General features: G+C 37.7%; 1 protein-coding gene across 1 annotated transcript in view; it reads right to left on the bottom strand.

Annotated features, from left to right (window-relative positions):
• LEMD3 (LEM domain containing 3) overlaps positions 1 to 17,855 on the bottom strand; it is a 116,945-nt gene that overhangs the window by 51,060 nt on the left and 48,030 nt on the right. The window contains exon 2 of the mRNA XM_006859524.1: positions 15,788 to 15,825. Coding sequence (XP_006859586.1) covers positions 15,788 to 15,825 — 38 coding nt within the window. The remainder of the gene's footprint in view (positions 1 to 15,787; positions 15,826 to 17,855) is intronic.

Raw genomic sequence — 17,855 nt, 5'->3', positions numbered from 1 at the left:
GACCCCGCCTCAAAGCCACGATCCAACGGTTAGGCTAGGACGGTGCTCTCGCGTCCCGGGGTAAGTAGGGCAGCCTCTTCCCGCTAGGCAGTGTCTCCCCATCGACCTGGTCTCCAGACATCTCTCACCCCACCGCTCCGTGGTCTGGGTGTCATTTAACACCTCCACCAGGTCTGCGCAGTTCTCGCACATCGTTTAACCGCCGCCCTCCATGATAGAAGCCCTCGTGCTCCTATACTAGGTACCTCCAAATGACAAACATGAAAACAAGGAAGAATTCAGGAAAATACTACAGGAACAAGCAAACAAATAAAGGATTGGGGACAATACAAAGCCTGCATACTGAAATTCAGAAGATTAATACTAAGATTTCAGCAATGGAAAACACACTAAAAGGACAAAGAAGTAGTTATGAATCAACACAAGCCTGAATTAGTGAGCTTAAAGTTAAATCTCTCAGTACCAATGGACTAGGATACCCAGAAAAAAAATGAAAAAAAAACAAAACAAAACCCTGAGAATCAGTGGGACACCATGAATAATAACTTAGAGTGAATGGAATTCCAGAACAGGAAGAGGCAAAGAAAAGCTCAGAAAAAAATAGTTGAGGGCAGTTGGAAGAAAACTTTCCTAATATCATGAAAGACATGAACACAAGCATTCAAGAAGCTGAACAAATCCCAAACAAGATAGATCCCCAAAAGAAAACCACCAAGACATATCATAATCAAATTCTCCAATATCAAACACAAAGAATGAATCCTGAGAGCAGCTCAGGAAAAACAAAGCATTAACTACAAATAAAAACCAGTAAGATTAATCTCTGATTTCTCAGCAGAAATGATGTAGGCTGGAAAGCAATGGGAAGGCATACACAAAACTCTGAAAGAAAATAATTAACAAACAAGAATAATATACCCAGCAAAACTGTCACTCAACTATAATGGCAAAATTATAATATTTCCGGATATACAGAAATTAAAAGAATTTCTAATAACTAGATGAACTTTAAAAAACAACACCACTAAAAGGAGTACTTTGAACTGAAAACCAACCACAGCAGATGACAACAACCTGATACTGACTTACTATGCAATACCATCCAGAATTCAATCCAGATATAGAAGTATCTAAAGTAAAATAAGGAGTCCAGGTGTGGCTCTGTGGGTTAATGTGATGAACTACAGTCATTTTGAATTGCATGGTTGGCAGTCCAAGCTTACCAGTCACTCCTGGAAAACCTATACAGGGTTATTATGAGTCAGCACATGACATCAACAACAAAGTAAAATAAACCTATAAGATTGAAAATAAAAAACTAAAGATACCAATTTATAATAAAGACAACTACAAAGTAAAAGGAATACACAGAGCTACTGTACTAAAAGGAAATGGATGATGTTCAACCATTTCAAGAGATAGCATATGATCAAGAGCCAATGATACTGAAGGAAGAAGTCCAACGTGAATTGAAGGAATTGGCAAAGAACAAGGTTCCAGGATTTGATGGAATAAAAACTGAAATCTTTCAAGAAAGTGAGGTGGTACACTCACTCATCTATGCCAAGAAATTTGGAAGACAACTATCTGGGCCAACTGATTGGATAAGATCTGTATTTGTGCCCATTCCAAAGAAAGGTGATCCAATGGAATGTGGAAATCATCAGACAGTATCTTTGATATCCCATGTGAGTAAAGTTTTACTAAAGGTAATACAGAAACGGCTGAAAGGATACATTGACAGAGAACTTCCCGAGGTTCTAGCCATATTCAGAAGAGGCTGTGGAATGAGAGATATCATTGCTGATGTCCGGTGGATCTTGGCTGAAAGCAGAGAATATCAGAAAGATGTTTTACCTGTGCTTTATTGACTACACAATGACTTTTGATTGTGTGGATCATGACAAGCTATGGACAACAATGCAAAGCATGAGTATTCCAGAACACTTAACTGTGCTCATGAGAAATCTGTACCTGGACCAAGAGGCAGTTGTTCTAACAAAACATGGGAACACTGAATGTTTTGATATTAAGAAAGGTGTGCGACAGGGTTGTGCTCTTTCACCATACTTATTTAACCTGTATGCTGAGCAAATAATCTGAGATCTATGAAGAAAAACGTGGCATAAGGATTGGAGGAAGACTCATTAACAACCTGTGATATGCAGATGATACAACCTTGCTTGCTGAAAGTGAAGAGAACTTAAAATATTTACTAATGAAGATCAAAGACCATAGCCTTCAGTACAGATTGCATCTCAATGTAAAGAAAACAAAAATCTTTACCACTGAACTAATAAACAACATTCTTATCAATGGAGAAGAGATTTAAGTTGTCAAGGACTTCATTCTTCTTGGATCAATTATCAACACTCATGGAAGCAGCAGTCAAGAAATCAAACAACGTATTACATTAGGCAAATCTGCTGCACAAGACCTTTTTAAAGTGTTGAAGAGCAAAGATGTCAGCTTGCGAGATAAGGTGTGCCTGACCCAAGCCATAGTATTTTCAATAACCTCATATGCATGTGAAAGCTGGACAGTGAATAAGGAATAAGGAAGACCGTAGAAGAATTGATGCTTTTGAATTATGGTGTTGGAGGAGAATACTTAAAGTGCCATGGGCTGCCGAAAGAACCAAAAGATCTGTGTTGCAAGAAGTGCAGCCAAAGTGCTTCTTGGAGGCCAGGATGGTCAAACTTCATCTCTCATACTTCGTACATATTGTCAAGAGGGACCAGTCAGTGGAGAAGGATATCATGTTTCGTAAGGTGGAGGGTCAGAGAAACAGGAAGACCCCTGGCAAGATGGACTGGCAAAGTGGCAGCATCAATGGGCTCAAACGTGGCAACAATTGTGAGGTTGGCCCAGGACCAGGCTGTGTTTCATTCTGTTGTGCATAACGTCGCTATGAGTCGGCATCGACTCCATGGCACCTAACAACAACAACAAAGTAAAACGAGGAAAAAGTGTAGTTAGAGAACATCAAATGAAAAGGAAATCAAGTAGATTTCAAGATAAAACAGACTGTTTTAAACTGTAAACATATAATACATATTAAACAAAGGAAATTTATACACTGACATCAAATCATAAAAAACGGAAACCATGAAGGTTTTAGTAAGCATTATAACAACAGCAATGAAGAAATCAACACACACATACACAAGCAAAATAAATTCAGCACAGAAAATTTTGTGGAACAAAGAAATCAGCAGCACCACAAAACAAACAACACACACAACACAATGACAGCATAATTACAATAAATGTCAATGGATTAAATGCACCAGTCGAGACAGAAAATGGCAAAATAGGTAAGACAGGATCCTTTAATATGCTGTCTATAAGAGACATACCTTACACACAAAGACAAAAATAGATTAAAAATCAAAGGATGTAGAAAATGTATCAAGCTAATGGCAATCAAAAGCAAGCAGGAGTGGCAATATTAATTTCTGATAAAATAGACTTTACAGCAAAAACCAGCACCAGAGACAAAGGAGGATATTATCTCATGATTAAAGTGTCAAGTGAATAAAAGGATATAACCATAATAAATACCTATCCTTGCAAGAAAGAACCTCAAAATACATATAGCAAACTAAGAGTTGAAGAAATAGGTAACTGTACAATAATTGTTTTTATGAAGTGCTGTCAAGTCAATTCCAACTCATAGTGACCGTGTATATAGTGTTTCTGAAGAGCAGCTGGTGGGTTTAAAATGCCAACCATGTGGTTCCAAGTTCTGTGCTGATCCTACAACACCACACCAAGAGTCACATAGTGACAACTGCTATTGTTGTTGCTAAGTGCTATTTTGTCAGTTCCAATTCACAGCGACCCTATATAGGGTTTCAAAGGAGCGGGTGGTGAGCCTGAGCCGCTGACCTTGCGGTTCAAACCAACATTGTAGAGTTCAGCACATCAACCCACAATGCCCCATACATCATTTTCAATGAAGAACAGAACAAGAAAGAAATTTAACCAAAATATACAACTAAACAACACAATCGACCAACTTGACCTCATAGACTTATACAGAGAATTCAATCTAATAACAGCACAATATACATTCCTTTCCAGTGCCCATGGAACGTTCTCTAGAATAGACCATATGTTAGGTCACAAAGCAAGCCTCAATATATTTAAAAACACTGAAATACTTTAAAGCATCTTTTCAGATCAGAATGCTATAAAATGAGAACTCAACAAAAGGAAGATGAAGAAAAAATACCAAACAGATGGACATTAAATGGTTGTTGATGTTGCTGTTAAGTGTCATCAAGTTGGTTATGACTCATAGTGCCTCTGCATAGGGTTTGCAAGAAGTGGCTGGTGGGTTTAAACCTCCGATCTTGTGGTTAGCAGTCAGTGCTTATCTTACAATGCCACACCACAATTCCATAGCACCCTGCTTAAAAGAACAAATGAAAAATGAAATAAGAAAAATTTTTGAATTAAATGAGAACACATTATACCAAAACCTTATTGTTGTTAAGTACCATGGAGTTGTTTCTGACTTATAGTGACCCTGCACAGGGTTTCCGAGGCTGCAAATCTTTACGGGAGCAGAAAGCTGGTACTTTCCAACTGCCGATCTTGAGGTTAGCAGCCTGATTCATAACCACTATGCTACCAAAACCTTAGGACACCATAAAAGCCATACTTAGATGACCATTTATAGCTATAAATGCAGACACCCAAAAATTAGAAATAAACAAAATCAACACATTAATGCAACATATCCAACAATTAGAAAAAGAGTAACAATGTGAGCCTATAGCCACAAGGAGAAAAGAAATGACAAAGATTAGAGTAGAAATAAATGAATTAGAAAAATGAAAAACAATAGAAAGATTCAACAGGACAGGACAAGAAGTTGTTTCTTTGAAAGTAGTAATAAAATTGACAACCATGCACAAATCTAACAAGAGGAGGAGAAGAAGCAAACAGCAAATAACACACATAAGAAAATAATATGGGTTACATCAAAACAGAACCAAACGCATTGGGATGAAGTTGAATGTGTGATTTCTTGAATGTGGAGCTGCTGATCCTGTCTGTAAACCTTCACCCAATTCACAATAAAAATAAATAAATAAAAAGAACCAATGGAAATAAAAAAAGACAATAACAGAAAACTATGAAGACTTGTACCATAACAAAACAAATTTGAAAATCAAAAAGAAATAGATAAATTTTTAGAAAAACATGACCCACCTAAACTAAAAGAAAACGAAGTAGAAAACTTGAACAGACCTTCAATTAAAGAAATTGAAGAGATCATTAAAAACTAAAAAACAACAACAAAAGCAAGTCCTGGACCAAGATAGCTTTACTGGTGAATTCTAACAAACATTCAGAGAAAAGCGAACACAGACTCTACTCAAACCCTTCAAGAACATAAATGAAGATGGAAAACCCACAAAAACATTTTATGAAGTGAGCATTGTTGTTAAGTGCTGTAGTGTCGATTCCAACTCACAGAGACCCTGGATAGGGTTTCCGAGGAGCAGCTGGTGAGCTTGAACCGCTGACCTTAAAGTTCAAACCGCTTTGCAGTCTGGCGCATTAACCCATAGCACACCACACTAACCCTCACCAAATCCAAAGACATCACTACAAAAGAAAATTAAAGACCAATACCCCTCATGAGTATAGATGCAAGACTTCTCAACAAATTCCTAGCCAACAGAACTCAACAATATATCATAAAAATAATATATTGTGATCAAGTGGGATGCATACTAAGGATGATTCAATAACAGAGACAAAAAAAAATTTTTTTAAATCCACGTAATCCACCAAATAAATAAAACAGGAAAAGCTCATAAGATCATATCCATTGATATAGAAAAGGCATTTGACAATATCCAAATCCATTTCTGGTAAAAACACTTAAAAAAAAAAAAAAAAAAGAATAGAAGGAAAATCCCTTAATACAATTAAGGGTACAAATCTAACAGCCAACATTACTCTCAATGAAGAGAAACGAGCCGTAACCAGACAAGGATACCGTTTATCACCTATTCAATATGTGCTGGAAGTCTTGCTGTTGTTAGGTGCCATCGAGTCGGTATCGACTCATAGCCAACTCTATGCACAACAGAACTAAACACTGCCTGGCCCTGGGCCAACCTCACAATCGTTACTATGCCTGAGACCATCACTGCTGCCACTGTGCCAATCCATCTTGGTGAAAGTCTTAGCCAGTGCTGTAAGAGAAGAAAGAGAAATTAAAGGCATCCAAATTAGCAATCAAGCTCACCAGCTGCTCCTTGGAAACCCTATACATGGTCGCTATGAATCAGAATCAACAGCACTTAACAACAACATACAAACAAAGGGACCTGGTGTGGTGCTATGGGCTAATGCGTCAGACTGCAAAGTTGTTGGAACTGCCAAGGTCGGTAGTTCAAGCTCACCAGCTACTCCTTTGAAACCCTTATATGGGGGTCACTATGGGTCAGAATTGACTTGACAGCACTTTGAAACACCAATACATACAAAAGCCAAAAGAGTCACCAAGAAAATGATTGGAACTCACTGAAAGATCAGCCAATTGACAGAGTATACAAAATCAGTATACAAAAATTAGATGGCTTCCTTTACACTAATAAACATTACTCTAAAAAGAAAATCAGGAAAAACAGCCACCCAAAAGATGACATACTTAGGAATAAATCTAACCAGAGAAACAAAAGAACTATACAGAAAACACTACTACAAAAAGTAAAGAGAGGCTTACAAAACTGGAAGACTATACCATGCTCATAGATAGGAAGACTTAACACTGTAAAAATGTAAACACTACGCCCAAGCAAGTTAAACACAGAATGCAATTCCAATTCAGATTCCATCATCAGTCTTTAAAGAGATGGAAAAACTCATCATTAACTTTTTATGAAAAGGAAAAAGACCTCAGTTAAGTAAAGCATTACTTAAGAAGAACAAAATTGCAGACTCTCATTCCCTGATCTCAAACTTCACAAACAGCCACAGTGGTAAAAGCCACAGTGGTTAAAACAGCCTGGTACTGGTACAACAAAAGGTACCTACATCTCTGTAACACAACTCAGAACTGAGTACCCAGAAGTAAATCCACCATATAGCCAGCTAATCTTTGACAAAGGGCCAAAACACAATAAAAAGGGTAAGACACAGTCTCTTAAACAAATAGTGCAAGCAAAACTGGAAATAGATTTGCAGAAAATTAAACAAGACCCATACCTCACACCATATACAAAACACACACACATAGGAGAAGACAAAACAGACGACTGACCTCCTAAAAATTAGAATTTATGTGCATCAAAAGATTTCACCAAGAGTAAAAACAGAGCTCACAGAGTAGGATTTTTTTTTCTGCAATGATATACCAAACAAGAGATTAGCAACTCTAAAATAAAAAGACAGACAACCCAATTAAATAATGAGCAGAGGATATGAAGAGACATTTTATCAAAGACATTCAGAGGCCAACAAACATGAAGAAATGTTCACAATCATTAGCCATTGTTATTGTTGTTAATAAGTGCCACCAAGTTGGCTCCAACTCAGGATTTCCAAAGAATGGCTGGTGAGTTTGAACTATCAGTCTTGCAGTTCAAACTGATCTTGCGGTCCAGTGCTTATCCTACAGTGCCACACCAGGACTCCATTAGTCATCGTTAAGTGCCACTAAGTCTATTCCGACTTATGCTGTTGCTGTTGTTAAGTACCATGGAGTCGGTTCCGACTCATAGCAACCCTGCACAGGGTTAGCGAGGCTGTAAATCTTTATGGGAGCAGAAAGCCTCATCTTTCTCCAGCAGAACAGCTGGTAATTTCGAACTACCGACTCTTTGAGGTTCGCAGCCCAATTCATAACCACTACGCTACCAGAGCTCCTTAAAGTTCATAATAGAAAACAACAAACACTGGTAAGGGTGTGGAGAATTTTGGCCCCTCCCATACAGGGTAGCTATGGGTCAAAATCTACTCAATGGCACTTAACAACAACAACAACATTAATGGTGGGACTGTAAAATTGTTCAAATTCTGTGGCATGGCATTTCTTCAAAACACAGGACATAGAAATACCATATGACCCAGCAATCCCTCTACTTAGGATATATCCACAAGAAATAAGAACCATGATACCAGTAGGTATATACACACCAATATTCATTGCAGTACTACTCACAAGAACACAAAGATGGAGACGCAGTCTAAATGAACATCATTGAAAAAATGGATAAGCAAACTTTGGAACATACACACAATGAACATACTCCATGGCAAGGATGAACCTAGAGGACATTATGCTACGTGACATTAGTCAATCACAAAAGGGCAAATATTGTATGAGACCACTACCGTAGAAACTAAAGAAAAGGTTTTCATGCTAAAATATTCTTTAATGGTTACTGAGGTGGAAGAAAAGGGAAAGCAATTCACTAGTTATAAGGAAGACACATGTTGACTCAGGTGATGGGGAGGGTAATATACACTAAAAGGGTGGTTAGCAAAATAATTATGAAAACAGGTGAAGATACAGGATGTTGCAAGAGTTAAAGTGGACAGAGGTAAATAATGCTACATACACAATCTACATGCAGAACACTACAACAGTGTTCTGCATGTAGATATGTCAATATATACACAGGATGAACAGATATGCAAACACAAAAGTAATTACCTATGTACAAATACCCTCTTTCAAACCCTTATATTTGTGGGTACGCTCCCCTCTCCCTTGCATATCTGGAGGAACCTGACCATAGCCCTTGGCCACCCTTCAGATCCGGAACAGATCTTACCTCACGGTCCAGTTTTCAACCAAGCAGTAGATAGGTATATGTTGCTGTTGTTCAGTGCCGCTGAGTCGGTTCCGACCCATAGCGACCCAGTATAGGGTTTCCGAGGAGTGACTGCTGAGCTTGAACCGACCTTGCAGTTCAAACGGCTTTGCAGTCTGGCGCATTAACCCACAGCGCCATACCAGGACTAGTAAGGTATACTCACTATAGAATGGTCAATAATTCAAGATCAAAAAGGCAATATTTACCTAAGGATAAAGCTGAAAAGGGATGGGAATAAGGGTGGAATGGAGTGAGAACCATAGGGAGGGAGTGGGATAACTATTGTTGCATGGAAGAGATTATAATCATTGAGATGTAACAAAGTGTATGATTTGCTGCATGTAAAACTGATGATCTGTTTGTAATCCTTCACTCAATTCACAATAAAAGGTTTAAAAAACAAAAACAGAATTCCAAGTAAAAGGAACAGTATGAGTAGAAGCACTAAGGCATGAAAGCATTGATTATATTTCTTACATAACTTAGTAGCCTCGTCTGACTTAGCAAACATTGGAAAAGTAGTTTGTAGTTAACTGCCAAAGAGCCCGACATGCCAAAACAAAGTTTGACTTCCTTCTGAAAATTGAGGGAAGAAGAAAGCAAAATAGACTTAAGCATCAGGAATATTATTCTGGCCATAATGTATAGCTAGCCTAGAAGCAGAAATAACTGTATGGGGGGGGAGGGGTTTCCCAAAACTTTATTATCTTTTGATTCCACACAAATACAGCCTTTTTGAAGTCTCTTCATAAGATTGGAGTTCAGAGGAAACTATTCCAATGGGATAGTCCAAAGACTCTACCTTTAAAGTAGTCTAAAACAATGTGACCTCCAATTTAAGAGCAACTGTAATTTAGACCCATAAAAGTGATGGATGTTAATTATTGGTTAATAATGCATGTAGGGGATTGTAATCATTGCAAGGAAAAAAAACAGGATAAGTTGAGTGCAAAACTAATGCTCTCCCATGTAAACTATCACTCAATTCACAATAAAAGCTTTAAAAAAAAAAAAAAAAAAAAGTGGAGTCCTGGTGTGGCGCTATAGGATAAGCACTAGATGCCAAAGTAAGTTTAAACCGCAAGGTCAGCAGTGCAAACTCACCAGCTGCTCCTTGGAAACCCTATACAGGGTTGTTATGAGTCAAAACTGACTTGACAACACTTAATAACAGTATAAAAATGATAGATGATAACTATCACACTACCTTAAAAAATTTATAATTCATAAACCGGCTGTGCCTTTATTATTTTATTTCTTATTGAAGTACCTTATGAAACAAGATTACTGAACAAATATGACCAAGGAGCTAGCTTAAGAAGGCCAGGAAAACAATGTGTGCCTACAGAGTCACTATGTGGAGCTGTGAGCTAATGCGTCAGACTGCAAAGTCGTTTGAACTGCAAGGTCGGTGGTTCAAGCTCACCAGCTGCTCCTTGGAAACCCTATAAAGGGTCGCTATGGGTCAGAACCGACTTGATGGCACGTAACAACAAAATAGAGTCACTATGAGATGGGATCTCATCATTTTGTTTTCGTGCTATATTTTAAAGGGCAGAAGAGAACAATTTTTGCACATTATGGGTGGTATGCTTTTTTGTCAAAGCAGTCTTGGTGCAGTGAACTATTTTCATATGGCCTTTCTAGGTATGGTCTTTTAATTCCCACAAAATAATTGGCTGGAACTATGCAAACTGACTGACTTATGGTCTATCTAACGAATTAGTTTATGGTCCTGACATGAGGGTCAAGCCTTGAAGTTGACAATGAGTTTATACAAAGTTTAAACCAGAAGTGAAGGGGGACCTCAGCAGCATAAAAAAGAGCCTGGACCAAAGAATCAAAGTCCCTACATTGAGAACCTCCTTGTTGTTACTTTTAGGTGGCATCTAATTGGTTCTGACTCATAGAGACTTTACACAGAAAACTGCCCAGTCCTGCGCCATCCTCACAAACATTGCTAAGCTTGAGTTCAACGCTGCTGTCACTGTGCCAAACCATCTTGATGGGGGTCTTTTTCACTGATCCTCCACTTTACCAACCACGATATCCTTCTCTAGAGACTGGTTCCTCCTGATAATATGTCTAAAATATGAGAGACGAAGTCTCACAATCCTGGCATCTAAGGAGCATTCTGGCTGTACTTCTTCCAACATGGATTTGTTTGTTCTTCTGGCAGTTCACGGTACATTTAAAATTCTTCTCCAGCACCATAAGTCAAATGCATCAATTCTTCTATGGTATTCCTTATTCATTGTCCAACTTTCACATTTATGTGAAGCTACTGAAACTACCATGCCTTGGTTCAGGGGCCACCTTAGTCCTTAAACTGACATCTTTGTTCTCGAACACTTTAAAGAAGCCTTGTGCAGCAAATTTGCCTAACGCAATACCTTATTTGAATTCTTGACTATTGTTTCTATGATTATTGACAGCAGATCCAAGCAAAATGAAGTCTTTGACAACGTCAATTTTTCCCATTTATCATGATGTTATTGGTCCAGTTGAGGATTTTTACTTTTACACTGAGCTGCATTCCATACTGAAGGTTGTGGGCTTTGATCTTCATCAGCAAGGTTGTATCATCTGCACATTGAGTATCTTCTTCCAATGCTGATATTACATTCTTCATTGTATACTCCAGCTTCTCGGATTATTTGCTCAGTATACATAATGAAGAGGTACAGTGAAAGAATACAGCCCTGGCGCACACCTTTCCTGATTTTAAACAATTCAGTGTCCTCTTGTTCTGTTTGAACAACTGCTTCTTAGTCCATGTACAGGTTCAATCATAAGAACAAGTAAATGTTCCAGAATACTAATTCTCTGCAACGTTGTCTGTAGCTTATCATGATCTACACAATCTAAAGCCTTTGCATAGTCAATAAAGCACAGGCAGATATATTTCTGGTATTCCCTGCTTTCAAGATATATCTGATGTCAGCAATGATATCCCTGGTAATACGTCCTTGTCTGAATCTGGTTTGAACCTCTGGCAGTTTCCTGTCAATGTATTGTGACAGTCATTTTAAAAAATTACCCTTAGAAAATTTGTACTTTCATGTGATATTTATGATATTGTCCAATGATTTCCATATTTCCTTGAGTCTCCTCTCTTTGGAATGGGCATAGGTAGCCAAGCAGGCCAGCAAGCCTTCCAAATTTCTTGTCATACATGAGTGAATGATTCCAGTGCTGCTTCAGTCTGTTGAAAGATTTCAATTTGTATTCTAACAATTCCCACAGTCTTGTTCTTTTCCAATGCCTTCAGTACACCTTGGACTTCTTCCTTCAGTACTACTGGCTCTTAATTATATTTCTTGAAGTGGTTAAACACTGTCCATTTCTTTTTGGTATAGTGACTCTGTGTATTCTTCCTAAACCTAGAAAACAGAGCTGTAACACAAAAGATGGCAAGAGACAGCAGCAGGCTTGCCAGTGGAGCCAATAGAGGGGTAACACTTGCCCATTCAGGGCAGAGGTCATTGCAGGTTTTACCTCACAGGATCCTGTGTACGGGGTCTTCCTATAACAGGTGGAAATGAATACCAGCAGAGCTAAGAGGGTAACATTTCCTTGTGTAATGTATCCCATGAAACAGGCAGTGAGGAAGTAGGTAACAAGAAAACCTCACAAAGGGGCATCAAGATTAATTGGCATACATAGTCCACAAAGACAGTGCTCTATGTCCTATGTTGGTAATAGTGGCTGAAGTCTTAAAAGCTTGTGAGCAACCATCTAGGGTGCAACTTTTAGTATCTCCCCATCTGGAACAAAGAAGAGTGAAAAAAATCAAAGTCACACTGGAAAAAATTTAGTGCAATGGACTAATGGAATACATGAACTTTAACTTCCACAACCCTGAGACCCGAAGAACTAAATGGTGCCTGGCTACCGCTGCTGACTGCTCAGAAAGGAATGATAGCACAAGGTTCTGGATAGAGTAGAAGAAAAATGTGGAACAAAACTCAAAATCATTAAAGACCAGACTTGCTGGTCCGACAGACTGATGGAAACCCCAAAACTATGGCCCTTAGTCATCCTTCAGGTCTGAAAACAAACTCAACCCATAGCTTAAGTTTCAATCAAACAATAGACAAGTCTATAAGGTGTGGCACTGCGGGCTAATGCACTAAACTGTAAGGTCGGTTTGAACCACAAGGCCAGTGTTTCAAACTCACCAGCCGCTCCTTGGAACCTCTATACATAGGGTCGCTATGGGTCAGAACAAACTCGTGGCACTTAACAACAGTAACAATAACATACGGTGAACAATAACACCAGGGAAGTACACACTCTTTAGAACAACAACCAAATAAGATCAAAAGGGCTAAAACTTAGAAGGCATTTGCCAGTGCTAAAACTCAGAAGGTAGATATGGACAGGAAAGAAACAGTAAGTACAAGAAGGTGAGATGACTGTTATTATTACATTGTAGGGATTGCAATCAATGTCACAAAACAAAATTTGTATGAATTATCAAATGGAAAAACAACTTATTATGTAAACTTTCACTCAAATCACAATAAAAAGTTAAACACACACACACAAGGTCCTGTAAATCAGGGTAGTCTGTCAAAAGCTGGGAACCGAAGCGTAGAAGGGCCCAGTGGCAGAGGCTCGAGAGATCCTGTGCAAGGGTCTTCCACCAGCAAGGCAAGGCCCAGAGGCCTTCCTTGTAAGGTTACTCAGAGGCAGTGGTGATAAGATGTATGTGGCTCATCCCTAGCCGTCTGTGGCTGCTGGAAGTTTGATGCACAGTTGGTCTGCATGTGCAATGCTTTAATCAGTGATACTGAAAAATAAAAAAAAACTCACCAAAGGCTCTAAGTCCCTATCACTGAAGTCTGGTTTTGTGTGAGCTGAGGAGAGAGATAAGTAACTAACTCCTTTAGTTTGATTATTTGGTTTCCGACCCTTTGAATTTTCTCATCTATCACAACCATACTCAGAACCAAGTCCGTCCTTACCATCATATAAATGTCAAAATCCAAACTGCAAAAATCAGAAATCAAGTGAGCAATTATAGATGCTAATACCTGAATTCTGAAAGTTGAGATTTTTTAACTGTTTCCTCTCGTATCTGGATCATGCCCAACTCCAAGTCCCTTTTTAAACATCATCCATTACATTATGATAAACATAGTTATGTCTAACTACTGGCTACCCTAACCAACCTTATAAACTAGCTAAAGATGTACAAATAAATCCATGTTTTAAGTAAACTGTCAAGTAACACTTCATTAAATAAAAAAAAAACTTATAATCTGAAATGGCTTTTTAGTTATCTATTTTGGTTAAGTTCAAATTTTCTTTAAGCAACCCATATCATTATCAAAAATAAACTTGCTTACTCAAATCTGTAGTGTGACTACAAATTTTCTCATATTATTATCACCTTTAAATATTTCCCTCTTCTATTCTCAATTTTCTCCTCAAAGATATTTCTATTGTTTACATCAAATCTCTTAATAAATTCCAATGATAGATTTTAAACACTTAGCACAGCACAGAATAAACAATATAAATGGACTGCCATTATTTTCAGAATAATTAGGATCATTCAGAGGTTCAGAACTTAAGTTCAATCCACTGGTTATGTTCCAATGATTGTTGTTAAGTACCGTGGAGTCGGTTCTGACTCATAGTGACCCTGCACAGGGTTTCCAAGGCTGTAAATCTTTACGGGAGCAGAACGCTTTCATCTTTCTCCCGTGGAACTACTGGTAATTTCGAACTGCTGACCTTGAGGTTAGCAGCCCGATTCACAGCCACTATGCTACCAGAGTTCCTTGTTCCAATGATTATTGTTGTTATGTTCCAATGATTATACTGTATTAAATATAAGTTATGATACCAGTAGCAGTACTATATTTAATATCACAACTGACAATATTTAAAAGTAAATCTGACAATATTATATTGCAAAAAATAATCATTTCAAAGTCCACTCATAGATTCGTACAGAATACACTACTTGTTATTATATTGAAAGATATATAATAATATTCTATTGATCTGATTACACATTATATCTTTCCATATAACAAATAATATATTCTATAACAAATCTTTGTGACAGTTCCTATAAAAAAAAAGTAACAACTAGTTGTATATTAAAATACTGTAAGTTCAAATATCTTAATATTCAAAGTACCTATAAGTGATAAGTTCCTATAAACAAAATGTTAAAAGAAATATTTATTATCTTTTAAGGAAAAAGGATAAGATCAGCAGTTCAAACCTACCATGTGCCTCTTGGAAACCCTATACAGGGTCACCATGAGTTGGAACCGACTTGATGTCACTTAACAACAATAGAGATGGGACTCATAGGAGGAGGCTTCAAAAAGTTTGAAGAAAAATTCCATTAACTTTTCCACAAAATTTCTGAATTCCACTTTTCCCCTCATAAATGCGTAACCTAAGGAACGTTATCTCCTATATAAAACTTTTGGCTTCTTAATTACTGAAGAGGCATGTCAATTCAGAGAGAAATAAGATGAGGGTAAAGAAGACAAAGACTAAAAGGGAACCTCACAATTTATAACAACGGTATGTTGTTGTTAAATGTTGTCAAGTTGGTTCTGACTCAACAACCCTGTACAGGGTTTCTGAGTAGCAGATCATGGGTTTGAACAATGACATAGTCCAGTGCTTATCCTATAGTGCTACACAGGCATACTTCTCTTGAATATAAGCTGCTGCAAGCTGCTGCCTTTTATTGGGAAGTTGGCTTTTACATTAAAGTGACAATAAATAATTCTGCCTATAGGAACAAATGTGTTTCAGATGTAATTATATTCTAGCTAAAGAATAGTAAGACAAAAACTGCTTTAGTCTAAAAGAACCTAAAAAATTCATAAGTTTCTAGTTGATAATGAATGATCCTAATACTTTCAATCATATAAAACAAGGCAGCAAAGATCAAAATTACTTACGTGTATTTTTCCAAAGGTTTCATCAAATGAGTTTTTTACTATCAAGAAAAGAAAAAGAAAACTATTAGCATCACTTAAGAGTGTTATGGAATAAGAATTCCTCTAAACAAGACCTTTGAAATGCCACCATATTTTTTGCTAAAGCTGAACTTAAACATGAGAACAAAATTTGTATGTAAACAAGGAAGTAACTTTTAGACTTGCTATACTTACCATTCTTCCCTTGGAAGTAATAGTTTTTCTCCATAATTATTAAGAGTAGATGCTCTAGTATCAAGAGGGGTTAGGTTAGGTTCAGGTCACAGTTCCACTACAACATGACTTAATCTAACACCTACTTAGCCACTTTAAAGTAACCTGACCAGGAGATGCTGGTGGGTTCAAACAGCTGACCTTTTGGTAGCAGTACCTACCTTATATAGTTATTGTTACTGTTGTTATGTGCTGTGGAGTGAGTTCCGACTCATAGTGACCCTGTACAGGGTTTCCGAGGCTGTAAATCTTTACGGGAGCAGAAAGCCTCATCTTTCTCCCGCGGAACAGCTGGTAGTTTCGAACTGCTGACCTTGCGATTTGCAGCCCAATTTGTAACCACTACACTACCAGAGCTCCTTTATATAGTTATTGTTATGTTATTAAGTGCCGTCGAGTCGGTTCCGACCCATAGCGACCCTGTACAGGGTTTCCGAGGGTGTAAATCTTTACGGGAGTAGAAAGCCTCATCTTTCTCCCGCGAAGTGACTGGTAGTTTCAAACTGCTGACCTTAAGGTTCGCAGCCCGATTTGTAACCACTATGCTACCAGAGCTCCTTAGGAGGATTAAATTAGACAAACCATATAAAATGCTCAGCGTAGTGCCTAGCACTAGATATGTACTCAAAGTTACCTATTATTATTTAAGGAACCCTTGTGGCACAGTGGTAAATGCTTGGCTACTAACCAAAAGGTCAACACTTTGAACTCAACAGCCTCTCCATGAGAGAAAGATATGGAAGTCTGCTTCCATACAGATTGTTGTTGTTGTTAAGTTCTGTCAAGTCAGTTCCAACTCAGAGTAACCTTGTTTAGGGTTTCCAAGGAGTGGCTCAACGGTTAAGCAAAAGGCTACTAACCGAAAGGTTGGGAGACTGAACCCACCAGTTGTTCCCCGGAAGAAAGATATGGCAGTTTGCTTTCGTAAAGATACCAGCCTAGAAAGCTCTATGGGGCAGTTCTACTCTACCCTACAGAGTTGTTATGAGTAGGAATCGACAGCAGCACACAGCATTATTCTTACTATTGTGACTCTGTGTTTTGTTGTTGTTTATTTTTTAAGATTTTATTTCTTTTTAAAATACAAGGTAAAGCAATTAACAATTTGAGAAATCTATAAGATTTATTTAGAATTCTGACTTCTAAAACAAATATCCTAATTCTTGCTAATATCTATAATTAAAAAATTAGCAAAGAAAAAAGTACAATCAATGAAGCTAAGAGTCTCAATATTAATCTAAGTTTCCAACAAAATATTACATTGTAAAAAAAGGATTTACAGCTTTTCCATCCAACCACCCAAATCCTTCCCTCCCAAAATACATAAACAAAATTACTGCTGAATATTTAGCATCTTGTATGGTAATTATTTAGAACCTATTTTACTTCATATTGCATGGAGAAACACTAAAAGCTTTCAGACACCTGGATCTCTATAATCCAGGCCAAGTCTAACTTGATGTTACATAGTAAAGTAGTTCACACTGGCTAGGTTTCCTTTCTGATAGGCTTTTCTATTTTTATTTGAGAAAACAGGAAGCTCCATTGGAACCAGGAACTGCCTGATTCTAAGAAAGTACATGTGTGAGGATCAGTTTAACAAGGTACAATAAAAAAGCAAGGGAAAAAAAAATATCCTGCTATCATCTAAAGGAATTTTGCTAATGGATTCTTATACAACAAATCTCTGTACAGCAAAATGGATTCAATGAAGATATATCAAAAGTACTCAAAAGAGAAATTGCTTTTTGTTGTTAAATGTCATTGAGTCAGTTCCAACTCACAGTGACCCTGTATAAGGTTTCTGAGGAACTGC

This window comes from Chrysochloris asiatica, unplaced genomic scaffold, assembly GCF_000296735.1.
Source record: "Chrysochloris asiatica unplaced genomic scaffold, ChrAsi1.0 scaffold00033, whole genome shotgun sequence".
NCBI classification, from domain to species: Eukaryota; Metazoa; Chordata; class Mammalia; order Afrosoricida; family Chrysochloridae; genus Chrysochloris; species Chrysochloris asiatica.
The sequence above is the reverse complement of the archived record's forward strand: the minus strand, read 5'-3'. Positions and strand labels throughout refer to the sequence as shown.